The sequence below is a fragment of the Trichosurus vulpecula genome, chromosome 9, assembly GCF_011100635.1.
Source record: "Trichosurus vulpecula isolate mTriVul1 chromosome 9, mTriVul1.pri, whole genome shotgun sequence".
Taxonomy (NCBI): domain Eukaryota; kingdom Metazoa; phylum Chordata; class Mammalia; order Diprotodontia; family Phalangeridae; genus Trichosurus; species Trichosurus vulpecula.
Genome location: NC_050581.1, coordinates 79,326,345 through 79,343,770, shown reverse-complemented (window position 1 = coordinate 79,343,770; position 17,426 = coordinate 79,326,345). Strand labels below are relative to the sequence as shown.

The following is a 17,426-nucleotide window of genomic DNA, read 5'->3' as shown; positions in this document are numbered from 1 at the left end:
TTTTGGAAACATGATACATAGACATAAGCATCACAAGGGTAATAAAAAGAGCCATTGGATTTGATGTGGACCAATTTCTTGATTATTACGCCTTTTCCTGTGGTTGCCTAAAGCAGTGAAACATTGCCATGTGACCACAGTAGGAATTTTGGCACCTTCTGCCTGAGATTTCTTTTAGCATTTCTATTATGACATAAGGCAGCTGTCCTCACCCTGGGTTCAGGGTCTAAATCTCTAAGTCCACACTGAGAGTAGACTAAATTCCACCTACTTTTTTGGCACCAATTCTTCCTGTTAGCCAGTACCATCAGCTTCACACACTAACTTCACAGCCCCAGATTCCAGCCCTGGGCCTGGTCCATCAGAACATTCTGCCTTTAAAATATATTTGTAGCAAGTGTCCCTGGGAGAGACGTGTAGGTCAGAGAGAGAAGAGGCTCTAAATACAGAGTATTGAGGGGAGAACAGAAGGGTGAGACAGGCAAGGTAAATATGCTTTAAAGGGCAGCTGGGCACTTGTCCAGGTCCTGTAGAGTAACCTGAGGTTTTTTGTGCTTTTATAAGGAGGGAACTATCCCTGGAAATTATACCTACTGGCATGGTATTATGGAAACTTTTCCAGCCTGGTTTTTATAGGTAGTTCAACTCCTAAACATCATGACTACCTAGTCTTTTATCTTTAAAAGAATGAACTTGTGGGAACTAAATCTCAAACATCTTAGTTGCTAATAAAGACCTCAGTTCTACATAGATTAATATTCTTTTACTTTCTACATGATTGTTATTGCTAACTCCTCTTCATTCCTCCAGCAGACAGAAATGAGAAGGAAGATCAATTGCAAGACCACGGCCTCATTTCAGGGTTGGGATTTATTCAATTTCTATTTGTCAAGTAGCCATAAAGGCCCATTTCAGAATCAGAATTTTAGAACCAAGGATGAGCCACTGCCTTCATCACTCCCACCCTTCCACTGGATTTTTTAGTACCTTGTATACTCCATCCAAACTTCCCAGAATAGAAAAAGTTCATGTGTGGCTTATGGAACTTGCCCAAATTAGTCATAAGCCCTCAAAACTGTCTCTTCCTCTCTCTTGTAAAAACAATTTTCTCTCTCATCTGAAAGGCACCGTTGTCACAAGTAAGAAACCATCTTTGTTCTCAGTGGCAGCTGGAGTCCCAGGCATCCAAATTCCTGGGGTCCTGAAGAGGTCCAGATGCTGCCATTCACCTCTTTCACAGCACTTGGGCAAGGACTGGGCCCATTTTCAATGACAAGGAAAGCCCAGTTGAGACATGCTGGAGTACAGGATGTTCCTCTTCTTAAATAAAACTGAAGTTCTCAAGGAGTACAGTGCCAAGCGCATAGTCGAGTTGTGGACAAGTAGGAATTGATGATGATGATATTAATGATGATAATGATAACGACGAAGATAATCCTCTGAAGACTATAGGATGGAAACTTGAATGAAGTTATCAAATGCTTGTTTGAGAAAAGTTTCCAGATGTCTGTAGTTTTCAGGGGGTTTTTTTCCTTCTCTGTCCAAAATAAATGCTATCAATAGTATGAAATATTGCTGATGCAAATTTATTCAGAAGAACAACTTAGATTTGTCTGCGAGTGGTACATGGCATAGGGGACTAGTCAGGCTCATTGGGAGGTAAAGACATTCTGCGGGGTGAGGACCTATAAAAAAAGAGAAATAAACCCCAAGGTATAATGCACTGGTCTCATCCCAAGAACAGGTTGAGCATATCATTAAATTGTTTTTAATTTTATTAAACTTAAAAGTCTTCACATGTCAGTTGAACAATAGCCTCTTTCTCATCCCCTTCCCTCCCCCATTTTCCCTGGGCTGCACAAAGCTGATTAAGTTGATTAAAATAGACCAAATGGTGACCTGCCTTCACAATTCATTGTGGGTGGCAAATCAGAGGGGAGTGAGCTGACTTCCTGCCAGATACAAGGGTCAGGAGCCTGCAGCTGTATATAGAAGAGGTGGCATGGGAGCCAGCTTTCTATGATGGTTCATGCCCTCCGCTCTTTTTAATTAGATGAAGAATTAATCACAGATATTTACTTTGGGGAAAAGGGAAGATGTACTCATGGCTTTCTTTGCTCATTGGTTTTCAGAGTACTAAAGAGCTCTCGTTGTGGACCTGTCCTTTCCACCCTCCAGTTCAGCTTTTCTTTATCATCCGCAATACTAGACAATCCTATGAATTTGGCGTCTCCAAAATCAAGCTTTGGAATTACTGGACAACTTACAGTGTAAGTAATGACTCAGTTTCTTGCTATGTACTCAGTTGATTAAAGTACCCAGGTACTCAGGGGTTGTCCCAGTTCTTGAAGCAGTTAAATAGGTATAGGGAAGCACTTCCTTATCTAACCTGACAATAGTGGAAGAGAGGAGGGTATGTCAAGTAGATTGTGTATTATATTCATTCTTATGTCCTAGTGTCCTCATATTTTGGAATTTGGTTTTATAGCGATTAGAACATCTTTTCCTGAGGCATGAAAAGAATATTCAGGTGTTCTAATAAAGGGTCAAAATAAGATCCTACAAAGTGTGTCTTTTTATCCTAGCCCATGGTAAAAGTCCTATTGCTAGGAAGAACATTTACATAAGAGTGTGATGGTTTCCTTAGCTACTTCCTGGTAAAACTAAATGCTTCACTATACATTGGATACTGGCTACAGGACATCATGTGTTGTTGCATACAAATGTCCTTACGTTATAGATCCCCATTGATCTGGTCCATCAGCTCTGGTGCTGCACCCATTCTGAAATGGGTGATGAAATGATGATACCATAGTTCATGGTAATGTGGCTTATTGTTGCCACAGTATCGCATGCACAGAGTGAAAGAGGATTTTATGTACTGGATTACAGAGGAAGATTAGCTTCATTCTTTATGCCTGGTTCTCTTTTCTGTCTAGCTATGCCAATGCAAAGAAAACATGCAGCCACAGATTGGAGAGGTGGTCCTAAGTACAAGGTTCTGCACAACAGTTTTGTGTCATTGCATGTATTTCCAGAGACATTTCCTGCAAAGATTAAACATTTGGGTTGTATTTTTAAAATACAAAACAGAATCTGGAGGACTTGAGCTCCTTGACAAGGGCTACTGCTTATGAAATTATAACCCATCTGTTTTCAGAATTTACTGGGGGAAGAAAAACACAAACAAATGCTACTAGAGGTTAATTTGGTTTGATATTTTCAGTATCAAGGTATTATTGCAAATTTTTCAATAAAAGAAACAAGAGTTTATTGGAAATGTAGCGTCGTGGAGTATATGAATCTTGTTAATACAGCGTTTTATCCATTTAAAATACGGAGAAGAAAAATTACATTTGGATAGCTGATTTAGCCTGCTTAGAAAGTGATAAAATCAGGAATGGAAAAAGTGAGAATCATTTCTTATTTTAAGATATGCTGCTTTTTTGAGCAGGCCTTGCTTTTTTACTTTGTGGCCTAGTATTTATTCCCTAATTTAAATTTTACCCAGTTCTCCTGACTGATGGGTATCTACTCAAAAGCCCATTTTCAGTTTGTGTTTTTTAAAGTACCTTGAAGACATGATCCTTTACTTATTGTGATAAAACGTGTTATATGGGTGGTATAGTATATGGAATATATACGCATTACTGGAAACCTGTTACATTTCTCTCGTGTAGTGGCAAAGCTTTGTGGACAGAGCTGTGAATCTAGGGAAGCAGGGTATGTCTTGTAAATGTGACCTAACCCTGAGAACCCCATAGCAACTTCATGGAGCACAGGGACCTGACTGCTGGAGAGTGTTGTTAGCTTCTTGAGGACAGGGAATGTTTATGTTTTGTCTTTGTATTTCCAGTGTCTGGCACAGTGCCTAGAACATCTGGGTCCAAGTACATGTTATGTATGGGGTATTCGGGGAGGATGAGCACCTCTGTTTTGGGGGTTTTCCAAGCCCTTTTCAGGGCTGCTTTTCTACCTTTGGCATTCACCTGCTTCACCCAGCTGTCACCTTTGTCTCCAAGGAGCTGTAGTATGGGCAGCACACTTCCAGTTACACTCTGGTAAACCAGCAGACAGGCTAAACCAGGTTGAGGAGAACTGAGGGGTCTCAAACCCATTGGTGATTCGGTGGGGAGGTGTCTACCCCAAGCATATGAAGACTTCCCCCGAAAGAATGTAAGATAAGATAAGAACAGTTTGTTCCAGTGGCCATGAAGGCTGCTGAAGCACTTAGAGCTTGGTCAGGCATTGAAGACGCCAAGGTCATTCACTGCATCCTAGGCCGTTGCCAGTCAACTTGACTTTTGTCCTGCCACTGGACTCTTCTCAGGAAGAGAGAGGCTGACAACTTTGTGCGCCTCTGCCTCACTTAAATCCACTTCATGCACAAGTCAAGACGTCACTTATAATGTCATAGGTATGCTTTGAAAATAGAGAACAAAAAACAGTCCAGTATCAACTGCTTCATCACTGAAGCATGGCAATACTTTTACTTCTCCCTAACTGATTCTGAATCCTACTCTCTTCAAGGGCTATTACAAATCTTCTCTTCTCTCATCAAGCCTTTCACCATACTTCTTCCCCCAACCCTCTCAGTTTAGGTCCTGGCCTCATGCTTTACTGAAAAAACAAAAAACCAAAGCCATTAACTCTCTTTTCTCCTCTGTGCTCCACATGACAATCCCAGCTCCTCATTGCACATCTCCTTGATATCATCTCCATCCCACACACCCCACCCCCACCCCCCCTGGTCTCCTCCTGGATGATGCTGTAGCCCTTCTCCTCCCTAAGGATAACTCCTCACATGTACTCTTTTTTTTTTTTTGGAGAGGGGAAGGCAGGGCAATTGGGGTTAAGTGACTTGCCCAAGGCCACACAGCTCATAAGTGTGTCAAGTGTCTGAGACCAGTTTTGAAGTCAGGTCCTCCTGACTCCAGGGCAGTACTCTATTCACTGTGCCACCTAGCTGCCCCACCACACATACTCTTCTCCAAAAGATTGCCTCCGTTATCACCTTCCCTCTCAAAATTTCAATCTCTCTCTATTTACAGATCCCTTCTCTGCTGCCTTCAAATACACCCAAGTCTCCCCATCCTTAAACAGTCCTCATTAGATTCTATCATCTCTGATCGCTGTCATCCTATATCTTCCCTTTCTCAACCAAACTCCCTCCAAAAGCTGTTTATTTATACCAGGTGCTTATTCTTCTAACTCTCTTCTGAACCCTCTGCATTTTGGCTTCTGACCTCATCACTCAACTGATACTACTGTCCCCACAGTTACCAATGATCTCTTAATTGTCAAATCTAATATCTTCTCAGTTCTCATCTTCCTTGATCTTTCTGCTATGACATTCACTCCACTCTGGATTTTCCTGACTCTCTCTCTCTCTCTCTCCTCTCTCCTCTCTGTCTCTCTCTGTCTCCCTCTCTCTGTCTCCCTCTGTGTCTCTCTCTCTCTCCCTCTCTCTCTCCCTATCTCTTCCTCTCTCTCTCTAACTCCTTCTTTCCCTCCCTCTCTCCCTCTCTCTCTCTCTCTCTCTCTCTCTCTCTCTCTCTCTCTCGCAGATCTACTATTTGTCTGTTCTTTTTTTAGTCTCCCTTGTTGAATTATCATCCATTCCATGCCCACTAACTGTGGGTGTCCTTCTGCCCAGGCACTGTCCTGAGCTCCCTTTTCTCTCTAAACTCACTTGATGACCTCATCAGATCCCAAGGGTTCAATTATTGTTTGATATGTATGTGTGTGTGTGTGTGTGTGTGTGTGTGTGTAGTCAGCCCTAGTCTCTCTCTGGATTCACTGCCTATTGGCAATTTTGGGCTGGATGACTCATAGGCACCTCAGACTCAAAATGTATAAAATAGAGCTCATTGTTCATCTCCCACCCCAAATCCACTCCTCTCCTGAGCTTCCCTCCTGCTGCTCAGTGTACCATCATTCTCTTGGTCACACAGGTGTATAACCTTGGGGTCATCCTTCCTCTATACCTTCACCCACATAACCAGTCATCTGGAAAATCTTATGTCTTCTTTCTCCACATCATCTTTCACAAATGTCCCCTTTTCATCATTCAGGCAGTTACCTCTCTCCTGGACTATTGCAGGAATCTCCTAATTGGTGTCCCTGGCTTATCTTCCCACTCTAACTCATCCTCCACATAGCTGCCAAAGTGATTTTCCTAAAGTGCAGGTGTAACCATGAAACTACCCTTCATGCTGAACTCCAGTGGGGCAATCCCTGTGGTCTGTAGGATAAAATACCTCTGTTTGGCATTAGACTTAATCTCCAAGCTATCTACACATATGAGTGTCCACTGCCATGTAAGGATGACTATTTCCTTAGAGGGTTCTGAGTCAGTGGTAGTAAGCTCCTTGAGAGTGGGATCATTTCATTTTCATCTTTCTATCCCTAGCACTTTGCACATAATAAATGCTTGTTGAAATGAAATAAAATGAAATGGAAGACATCCATCTGTAGTTAATTTAGGTGAAGGCAAGGCCAGCTTCATGTAGTAAGGCGTAAAAACACATGTGAACCCATAAGAAATCGGGTGCTATAAATTATGTTAGCCCTTTGTAAAACTAAAACCGTCTCTGTTATTCTGCTGTTGAACCCTTTGGTAGACAGAGTCTCAATAGTTGTTCCTCAAACTTCTGTCCACTACCAGCACTAATTTAGGCATCTGATCCATTCACTGCCTCCTATTTCCAGTCTCTTAGCTCATTATCCTGAATCCCTCACAAGCAGATTGTGGTTCTTGACAATGAATCCAGTGTTTCTGGCCCTATTCCTGAGCAGAAACCTTGAAGTCATTGTCTTTCTTTGCTTCTTGGTCTGCCAGGCTTCAGCCTATGCCCTGGAAGTCTCTCAACCGTAGCCCACAGTAGGTCCTTTTAGGGGGGAAGGAATGGTACAGTTTTGTGTTTTATGACATATTCATTTCACTTTTTTTGATCAAGGCTCACCTCTAAGCTCAGATACCTCCTTGAGTTACAGCTCTTATAACTTTGGGACAACGTCTGTGGAGATGAGAAGACTCAGAGGGGATATGGTAGTTGCCTTCAAACATTTGAAAGGCTGTCATGTAGAAGAGAACTTAGAGTTGTTCTGTTTGGACCCAGAGGGTAAAGCTAGGAATGCCTGGTATAAGGAGCCAAGAGGGGATTGTCAACTTGATGGGAAATTAAAAATTAGAGCTACCCTAAGAGGAAAGGGCTTCCCTTTCACCAGATGTCTTTAAACCAAGCCTTGATGTTGTAAAAAGGATTCTCCTTCATGTATGGGCTGGACTAACTATCGTCTGAGCTTCCTTCTGCTTTCACTCTGTGATCCCAATGACTTCTGATTATCACCCAGATCTACTTATCCAGCCCTCACCTCCACTTTTGTAACTCCAGCTGGCCTATTGGATATCTCAAACTGAGTAGCTTATAGCTTCCTCCACATGTCTCAAACCTGAATTCATTATCTTTCCCCCCCAAACCCTCTCCTTTTCCAAACTTTCCTATTACTCTTGAGGATATCACCATCTTCCGGTCACTCAAGCTCACAACCTCAGTATCATCCTCAGCTCACTTCTCTCACCTCCCACTTCTAATCTGTTGCCAAAGCATATTGATTTTAACTTATATAGTTTTTTGCACACAGCCCCCTATCTCCTCTGACACCGCCACCACACTGGAGTGTGATGGGGCTCTTATCACAACACTAGAGTATTGCAATAGCCTGCTGGCTGTCTTGCCAGGCACACATCTCTCCCCACTCCAATCTGTCATCCACTCGGCTGCTAAAGTGATCTTCTTAAAGCAAAAGTCTGACCATACCTCTCCTCCCCTCCTCTTACTCAGTAAACTCTAGGGGATTCCTATCATATTCAGGATAAAATATAAAATCCTCTCTTTGTCTTTTAAAGCCCTTCATAACCTGCTAATCCACCTGTCTGCATGTTGTATTCTCCATTGGACTGTAATCTCCTTAAGAGCCAAGATTGTTTTTTGCCTTTCTTTATATCCCCAGTACTTAGCCACAGGGCTTGGAACATAGTAGGTGCTTAATAAATGTTTATTGACTGGCTAGCATAAGGCGTGTGTTTTTAATCATTCCATTTATATAATTAAGGTGCTAAAACACCGTATCCAAATTGAACATGAATAGTGTTGGGGGGATGATACCCTTTTGTTGAGCTTCTCTGTAGATAATGATTTGGAATGACTCAACATACAACTTCATTTCAGTTTTTCATTCAGTGTTTATTTCTTCTTTGATATCTTTCTATTCCAGCTTTGCCAGATTGACCCCACTATTTTGAGGGTATGTTGAATGTTGTTATTGGAGGTTTTTTTTTAACCATCTTTTGCAATCCACAAGGGAACCTCATAATATTTACCCTTTTTGATTTGGTAATAATTCATTTTTTGATTTTTAACCAGAAATCCTAGAGCAAAAACTGGATTACTGGTGGGATTGTTAAGTCCTCCTTGACACAGGAGGGTTTGATTCACATGAAGAGTTTGTAGATGTGCAGGGGAGTCGGAGAGTAATAGTTGCCTGAATTTTCATCATTACCTTTTTTTCAGAAGCAGGACAGTTCTTGACAGTTCCTATATCTAAAGGAGACCTGGTAGCCTACAAGGTGAGGTATAACCTCTTCTCGAATGCCTTATTTAATACATTTCCATTTACCTTGAGATGTTTAGAATGAATTTTTTCATTTCCTGGGGATTTTTTCTTTCCTTTATATTGATGTAACTATCATCACTCCATCCTACATAACATAGAGAATATCTTCTCAGTTGATATGAGGACTCTTGAGGATATAAGAAAGAGAACATTATTATAATTCAGTGATACCATTTGTTTTTTATATCTGAAGACTGGCCATATTTAGCCAAATTTTTTTTGGTCATAGCAGCTCATGAAGACTAATCTACCAAGGCATAACTAAATTGTAATCTTTATAAGTGGAAAGAAACTTGAGGATGTTTATAGAGAGACGGGAAGTATCCAGTGAAGTTGAAGCGATTGGAGATGCATGAAAGAGAAAAAATAACTGGGTCAGCAATGCCCCAGTGAAGCAAATCCCTCATGCAAAGAATGAGATAAAGGGCATGGGTAAAGTCTTTAGCCCAAGTAAGGAGTAAATTTTACTTCTTTTTCTATGGCCAGTGCTGAGGAGTGTTGAAGAATGGATACCAATGAAATCACAATTTCTTGAAGTATAAAGTTGCCCTCATTCATGAACAATATACAATATGCCTTTAGTGTAACTAGTCAGTTTGCACAACTTTAGTCCAAAATCTTTTTTTTCTTTCTCAATTTCTCATAAAGTCACTAGCTTCCACTTGCTCCAATATAATTTCTAAGGTAGTATTTTCTTCAGTGATCTTTTGGACCTCCTTTTCCATTTGGCTAATTCTGCCTTTCAAGGCATTCTTCTCCTCATTGGCTTTTTGGAGCTCTTTTGCCATTTGAGTTACTCTATTTTTAAAGGTGTTGTTTTCTTAAGTATTTTTTTGAGTCTCCTTAAGCAAGTCATTGACTTGTTTTTCATGGTTTTCCTACATCACTCTCATTTCTCTTCCCATTTTTTTCCTCTGCTTCTCTAATTTGCTTTTCCAAATCCTTTTTGCAAGCTCTTCCATGGCCTGAGACCAGTTCATGTTTTTCTTGGAGGCTTTTGATGTAGGCTCTTTGACTTTGTTGACTTCTTCTGGCTGTATGTTTTGGTCTTCCTTGTCACCAAGAAAGATTCCAAAGTCTGAATCTGAATCTGAGTCCATTTTCGCTGCCTGTTCATGTTCCTAGCCAACTACTTGACCCTTGAATTTTTTGTCAGGGTATGACTGCTTGTAGAGTATAGAGTACTTTGTCCCAAGCTTGAGGGGCTGTGCTGTTGTTTTCAGAGCTATTTCTACACAGCAAGCTCTACCACACCAGTGCTCCTCCTCCCCCAAGAACCCCCAACCCGGACCACAACTCAGATCTGAGCAGACCCTGCACTCCAGCTCAGATCTGCCACTTAATTCCTCCCACCCGGTGAGCCTGGGGCCAGAAGCTACTGCAGTTGTAGTTCTGTAGCTGCACCACCTCTGCTGCCCCCCAGGGCAGTGGCCGAACCACGAACTCCTTTTACTCTGTCCCTGCACTTTTTTCCCACTAACCTTCTCTGTTGTCTTTGGTGTTTGTGGGTTGAGAAGTCTGGTAACTGCCACAGCTCACTGATTCAGGGTGCTAGGGCCTGTTCCACCTGGCTCCCGGTCTGGTTGGTCTGGGCACAGCCCACACTGGGCTCTGCTGCATTCTGCACCTAGCTCCGTGTGATATACCTTACCCAGCAACCATCCAGGTTGTCCTAGGCTGGAGCCCTGCTTCCCTCTGCTATTTTGTGGGTTCTGCAGTTCAAGAATTTGTTCAGAGCTATTTTTATAGGTGTTTGGAGGGTCCTGCTTTAGTCAAGTCCCTGCTTTCCAGCCGCCGTCTTGGCTCTACCCATTTTTTTCTTCTTTCTCAAACTCTCCTTCTGTTCAGCTGATTTCAGCTCTGTTTTTCCTCATTCTTTGAGATGATTCTTGTACTGAGCTCCTTTCTAAAATCAAGTCTAAACTTTTTGGAGATGCTAAGAACTGGAAACAAAGTAGAACGTCCATCAATTGAGAGGTGGCTAAACAAATCATGATAAGTGAAGATGGTGGAACGTTACTGTGCTGTAGGGAACAATGACTATGATGAATATAAAGAAGCACGGGAAGACCGATGAAAGTTGATGCAAAACAAAGTAAACAGAACTAGGGGAGAAAATATGCATAATAGCTGGAAAGGACAATAACAAAACAACCAAAACCATATGCTCCAAAATTATAGTGACCAAGCTTGACCTCAAAGAACTTTTCTCTATTCTTTGAAGAGGTGGGAGACCATGGATGCAAAGACATTGCACATAATTTCAAACTTGGTTGGCGTGTTGGTTTTGTTGAACTTAAAAAAAAATTATTTGCTAAAAAGTGTACATTTTAAGATGAGGTATGAGAGAGAGAGAGAGAGAGAGAGAGAAATATAAGCAATGTAGAAGTAAAAGATGAATAAATTTTTTAAAAGTAAAACCAAAGCTGATGTTATTGGTGCATATGAAGTATGAAGAACTTTAGATCTCATGTCAGATGGGAAAGCCAGTAATCACATTCTTAAAAGGCCTACAAGGATCCTAACCTAAGGCTGTCATTGTTCACAAAAACACTGGGCAATACATTAAAAGTTATAAATCAGTCTCATCTCAAATTGCAATGCTGTTTCTAAAACCATGCCAAAAGGGGTGCTAAAACTATAAGAGATGGAAAGTCCCTTTATATACCAAAATACTTTGGCTTACACATTTTGTGATAGCAAAGAATTGGAAACAAAATAGATGCCCATCAGTTGGGGAATGGCCAAATAAATTGTGGTACATAAATGTACTGGAATATTACTGAGCTCTAAGAAATGATATGTGTAATGAATACATAGAAGGGTAGAGAGATCTGTATGAACTGATGCAGATCAAAGTAAGCGGAGCCAAGAAAACAATATATATACCCCCCCAAAAATCAAAAGTGAACATAACAAAATTATAAAGATCACGCAGGACTCAAAGAAATATGAGAGGACACTTCCAACTCATCCCTCTGGGAAAATCCACAGATGTTACACATTATACATGTTTTCATACTTTTTCAATATATCGATCGATTGTGCTGATTTTTTTCTTCTTTCAAAAATACTACTATTTATTCTAAGGAATGGCTCTCAGGGAGGGGGAGGAGGAGGAATATTTAAGATAATTATGATCATGCAAAAACAAAAGATGTCAGTAAAAACTTACTTTTAAGAAAAAGCTAACATTCCAGATGGAGTAATTTCCATTTCCTAAAGAAATTAACCACTTTTGAGATTTTAAAAGGAAAGTCAACATGTACAAGTTGATTTCAGTGGTGCTAATGAATGATGAACCAATGAAAAAGAGGAGAGAACACTGAACAAAGATTATTCATTCATAACACTTTTGCTACCAAGACTACCTCTATATCATAACCACCTATTTTCAGGAGTCGGAGAAACACTTGAGAACCTAAAGGCATCCCAGTAGGTTGACACTCAGTCTAATCTATTTCGTCCTTGGCCACACTAGGTAATTCTTCTTAGAGAAATAACAAAAACAAAAAATCCACCAAATGCACCATTGAAAAAACTTGCACCTAGAGTCTATGACATAGAAGATCCTTGTTTCAAGAGGAGAATCAAGAAAAACTAAGAACCACATTTACCACTCAGCAGCTTTGTGGACTTGAGCAATTCACTTAACCTCTCTAAGCTTCAGTTTCCTCATCTGTAAAAAATGTGGCTAATAATATTAAGGAAAGCACTTAATAAGCCTTTGAGCACCAACAGACATCAGAATTATTATTATTCATTCAGACACAAACTTGAGCAGATTGCAGATAAAATGAAATGTTTGCCTCTAGCATTACTGAGGCCCCTAAGCAAAAAACAGTGAGACAAGCACAGAAGGAAGGAAAAGGAAAGATTGGAAGGGGAAAATAGAGAAGGCCATGTTAAGAAATTGGGGAAGTCCTATGTGGGAAACTTCAAAGAATTCATTTCCTGAAGTACATTAGAATGGTGAGACATTGTCCATGCATTTAGCTTTACAGTGTTCACCATGGTATTCACAGCTTCCCATGACCCAACAGGAATACCAAAGCAAAACTGAATTCAGATGAGAAGTCTAGTTTTGCAAAGCATACCAAGCAGCCCATCTTTACTGACAGAATCCATAGGAAAGTTCTACCTGTAGGATGTACCCCAAAGCAAATTCTGCCAAGTATTCCTCATACAGATGTGACTGTAGCTACAAATGTAGAAATGTGATTTGGCAATAAGCCTACTCTAAAAGGTTAAGTTTTCATCTCCTTTTAGGACAGCTTCACAATTTGCTATTGAATGAGTTTCAGCTATCATTTCTATGTACATGCCTCCTAGATCTTATCTTTAGTTTTGATCCTATTTTCCATTTAAGTCATATATCTCTGCATATACATCTGTCTACTAGACTGGTCCCCTTGGAGGTTCTACTGTCACCTCAAACTCAGCATTACTAAAACAGAGCTAATCTTCCTTCCTGACAACAATTCCCCTTCTTAACTTCCTTATTTCCTTAAATAGCCACATAACACTAGTCTATCACCTTTGGAATCTTAAATCGTCAGGCTCATCTTTCTCGTTTCCCTCACACCAAATCAGTTGTAGTCCAGTCATTTATACCTTTGAAACACATCCCCTTCCAAATCTGTCCCTTTGTTTCTGTTCCCACTGCCGTTGCCTGTGTTTAGTCCCTTATCACCTCACTCCTAAATTACAATAACATCCTTGTTGGCTTCCCTGCCTCCACTGAGCTCTGATCAGCCCTATACACTGACATCAGGTTTATCTTCTTAAAACAGCAATATCACCACATCTTTCTTTGTCTCAGATATCTTTATTAGTTCTTCATTGCCTTCAGAATAAATGGTTCTCTGTGGATCTGTTAAGGGATCTTAGTGTGATCTTAACATATCATGGGAGGTAACTTGTTGGGAGAGAGATTTTAATGTTGCATTATGTTCTATGATGTCAGTTGTTTGTTTTTTTTTAAAGTCATCAATTAACAAGCCTTTGTTAAGAGCTTACTATGTGTCAGGCGCTGTGCTAGGCCCTGGGATACAAGGACTAAATGCAACAGACCCTGTCCTTGAGGAGCTTACACCATAACAAGGAAAGACACTGTATATACATATAGCTGTATACAGGATAGATAAAAGATACAAGATAATTGAGGGAGGGTCAGGAAAAGCTTCATATAGAAGGTGGCATTTGACATGAGCCTTGAAGGAAACTAGGGATTGATTCTGAGAGGCAAAGTTGATAAGAAAATACATTCCAGTAATGGGTCTGTGGAGTGAATGAGAATGAAGATGTAACACTGACACCTGCAGTGGAAATCTGAGTGACTGGAAGGATGGTCATGCCTTCAACAGAAAGGAAGGTAGGGAGAGGAATGGGTTCAGGGAGAAAGATAATAAATAAACTCTGTCTTAAACAGGTTGAGTTTAACTTTAGAGTTAGAGGCCCTAGATTCAATTCCAACCTCTGGTGGATGCTGCCTGTATGACCTTGGGCAAGCCACCTAACCTCCCTGGACCTCAGTTTCCCCATTGATAAAATGAAGTGATTGGACTAGACCTCTGAGAGGCCTTTCCAGTTCTAGAGCTCTGATCCTATGAACAGATGAGTATTATTCAGGTGCCTACCGGACATCCAGTTCAAAGTGTTCAATGTTCATTTGGTGATATAGGACTGGAACTCAGGAGAGATTCTAGGGTTGGATATATGGATTTGAGAGTAATCATCATAAAGATGATATTTAAGCCTATGGGGGTTGATGAGGTCACCAGAAGAGAAATTCTATTTTTATCTATACGGGGGGAGAGAGAGAGGGAGAGGGAGAGGGAGAGGGGGAGAGAGAGAGATAGAGAGAGAGAGAGAGAGAGAGAGAGAGAGAGAGGAAGAGGTCCCAGAGTAGAACTATGGGATATACCCACAGTTGGAATGATGTGGAATATCGTCCAGCAAATGAGACTGAGAAGTAGGGGTCAGAATCTTATATCTTATATCCTCAAATTTAAAAAAAGTCAAATGAGATAATGTATGTAAAGTGCTTTGTGAACCTTAAAGCACTATATAAAATGTGTGAATTCTTATTATTCTCTATATTCTGCAGTCAGTTGTGTGACTCTGATTTAGAGTCTGCTATAGAAAATCATCTGTAAAAGCCTGCTCTCCTCTTCTTGTGTTTTCTTCAAGGATGCCCTTGCTGTGTATGTAAACCATTCTCATAAAGATTTTGTAGAGATGAGTAATTAGGCCGATTAGTTAGTAGTTGATGATGTCTTCTTGGGTATCTATTTGTACTAATAATACTGTGATCTTATCAATTCTTTTGGAATCACCCATTCTCTCAGGTATCTTAAAAATCATTCCCTGAGCACTTTAAGATTATGCTTTATCTAGCTTGATACCTTCTGTACACATTTGGTCAAGTCCAGCTCATCTTCTAACTAGGTTCCACTTTCATTTTGTTCGTAAAGTACATCGGGTAGTTAGAGGTGTTAGAGGCTAAGTGTAGAATTGTAGGAGACAAGGGTGGAAGTAGAGACTGGACTTATGATTTAATTGGTATAGGGAACTCCCTCTCTCAGTGTAGTTAGGAATCTTATTGACACCTTATGCTATTAGAGAGTTGCCTAGAGCCCTCAGAGATTAAATGACTTTCCCAGGGTGATGCAGCCAGTCAGAGACCAGACTTGAATCCAGGCCTTCATTGCTTTGAGGCCAGCTTTCTAGCTACTCCACCACTTTGTCTCTCCAAGGAGGTAGATATGAAGATTAAATAATACCCTGTATATTATTGCTTCTCTCCTGGGGCTAACAGTATAGGAGAGTATCATGCATCCATAAATGATTGTGCTACAAAATGACACATGGTTTGTACCTCTCCTGCACTTATCAAGTGTTATTTGAGATCTAAAGGGGTACGAAGAAACATTACTGAATCAAGCAGAAAATATTTCTTGTAGAAATGTCATTTGAACTAGGCCTTAAAGAATTGGTAGATTTCAGAAAGTGGGCTTGGTGGGGCTTGGTATTTCATATGTATTTCATAGGATTAAGTGCTAGAAGAGACATGAGGTTCATCTAATCAAACTCCTTCATTTTATCAGTAGTGGTATGGTCGAAGGACTTAGCCAAGGTTACACAGTTTTGAAGTAGCAGAATTGAGATTGTCTAATGCTAGCTCCAGTGTTTTTCCCCCCATACCACACTGCCTTTCTCTCTGAGGATATAGGTGGGGATGCACAATGAGAGATATACTGGGTCATAAAAATGTTTCCTTGATTAAGTGTTCTGTCTCCTTGGTGTTTTAAGTATCCAAAATGAGAAGAGTGAGTATCTCATCAACTCAACAAGCATTTATTACTATTAATACTATGTGCCAGGCTCTGCTAAGTACTGGGGATACAAAGAAATGCAAAAGACAGTCCCTGCCCTCAAGGAGCGCACAGTCTAATGAGGGAGACAACATGCAAATATCTATGTACTAACAAGTTAGATACAGGATAAATTAAAGATGAAGAAAGGCCTTTCTCGCCTATAATATAGAGTCCTGAACTAGGAGTCAGAAGACTTAGGTTCGCTCTCAGTTCTGACACTTGCTCACTTTGTGACTCTGGACAAGGTACTTGGCTTACTTGCTTATCTGTAAAATGGGAATGAGAATATTTATACTACCTGTCTCATAGCATGATTGTGAATCAAGTGCTTTGTAAAACTCCAAAGCACTATAGAAACACAAATTCCTCCAGTGCCAGGAACAAAGCAAGTACTCAACAAATGTTTGTTGAAGTGAAAGAAAAATGGTCTGTTAAATTGAAACTCACTGTACTTTGACAATCTCTTACCATCAAGGGTTTAACCTAAGCATACACAAATGAATATATGACAACCAGCATTCCATATCGCCAATTTGTATCCTCATATAATAAAATATATTATTCAGCTCCTAGGATAGTAGTCAAAATTGCCATCCTTTTGGCTTTCTAAATTATTATTTAGTTTGAAATAACATTAATATTTTCACATTAATAATGTATTACAATGGTAACATATTTGTTTCTCATTAGTCAGAAAGAAGTAGAGCAAAATGAGGGCATCGTTCTGGAAATGCAAGCCCTATTAATCATGAGACAGCCATTATTTTGAAATGGGAGCACTTCCATTTCACCAAGTCTTTCTGCTGGAATAACTTTGTCTAAAAAGCACGTAGTGCTAGATATTGACACTTGTCTGTATTATCATTACTGAATATCTATTTTTTGATTGATCCAGGGCACATATTTGTTCCCTGCCTCAGCTGAACAGAGGGAACATGTCTATAAAAACACTTCAAAGAGCACTTTGATCATTGACCTTCCTGACAAACTAATATTCATTCAAAAAATAGCAGGCAGCCATATAGCAGTTGGCTGATTGAAACTAGAGTGACACATGCTAGATAGCTCTCGTTCCAAATTGCTACAGAAATCATAGGAACAATAGCAGACCAGAAATTTAGGATGGGTTCTGCAAATTGAATGCACAGCTTTGGAAAAGGCTTAAGATTAATCTAGCTATATTTTACTATCCAAAGCGCTTTAGTAAAATTTTAGACCTGGGGGAGGAGGTGCTAAAGATCATCTAGTCCAGTCTCCCTCTTTTACAGATGAGGAAACTGAGGCCCAGAAAAGGTAAATGACTTGCCTAAAGTCAACCCAATCAATCTGTTATATAATATTTTGTAAAACCGAGACTGGAATTCAGGT

At 40.3% G+C, this 17,426-nt stretch overlaps 1 protein-coding gene across 1 annotated transcript in view; it reads left to right on the top strand.

Annotated features, from left to right (window-relative positions):
* LOC118831563 (katanin interacting protein) overlaps positions 1-17,426 on the top strand; it is a 221,041-nt gene that overhangs the window by 150,755 nt on the left and 52,860 nt on the right. Inside the window, exon 14 of the mRNA XM_036738951.1 lies at positions 2,133-2,270. Within this exon, the coding sequence (XP_036594846.1) occupies positions 2,133-2,270 (138 nt within the window). The remainder of the gene's footprint in view (positions 1-2,132; positions 2,271-17,426) is intronic.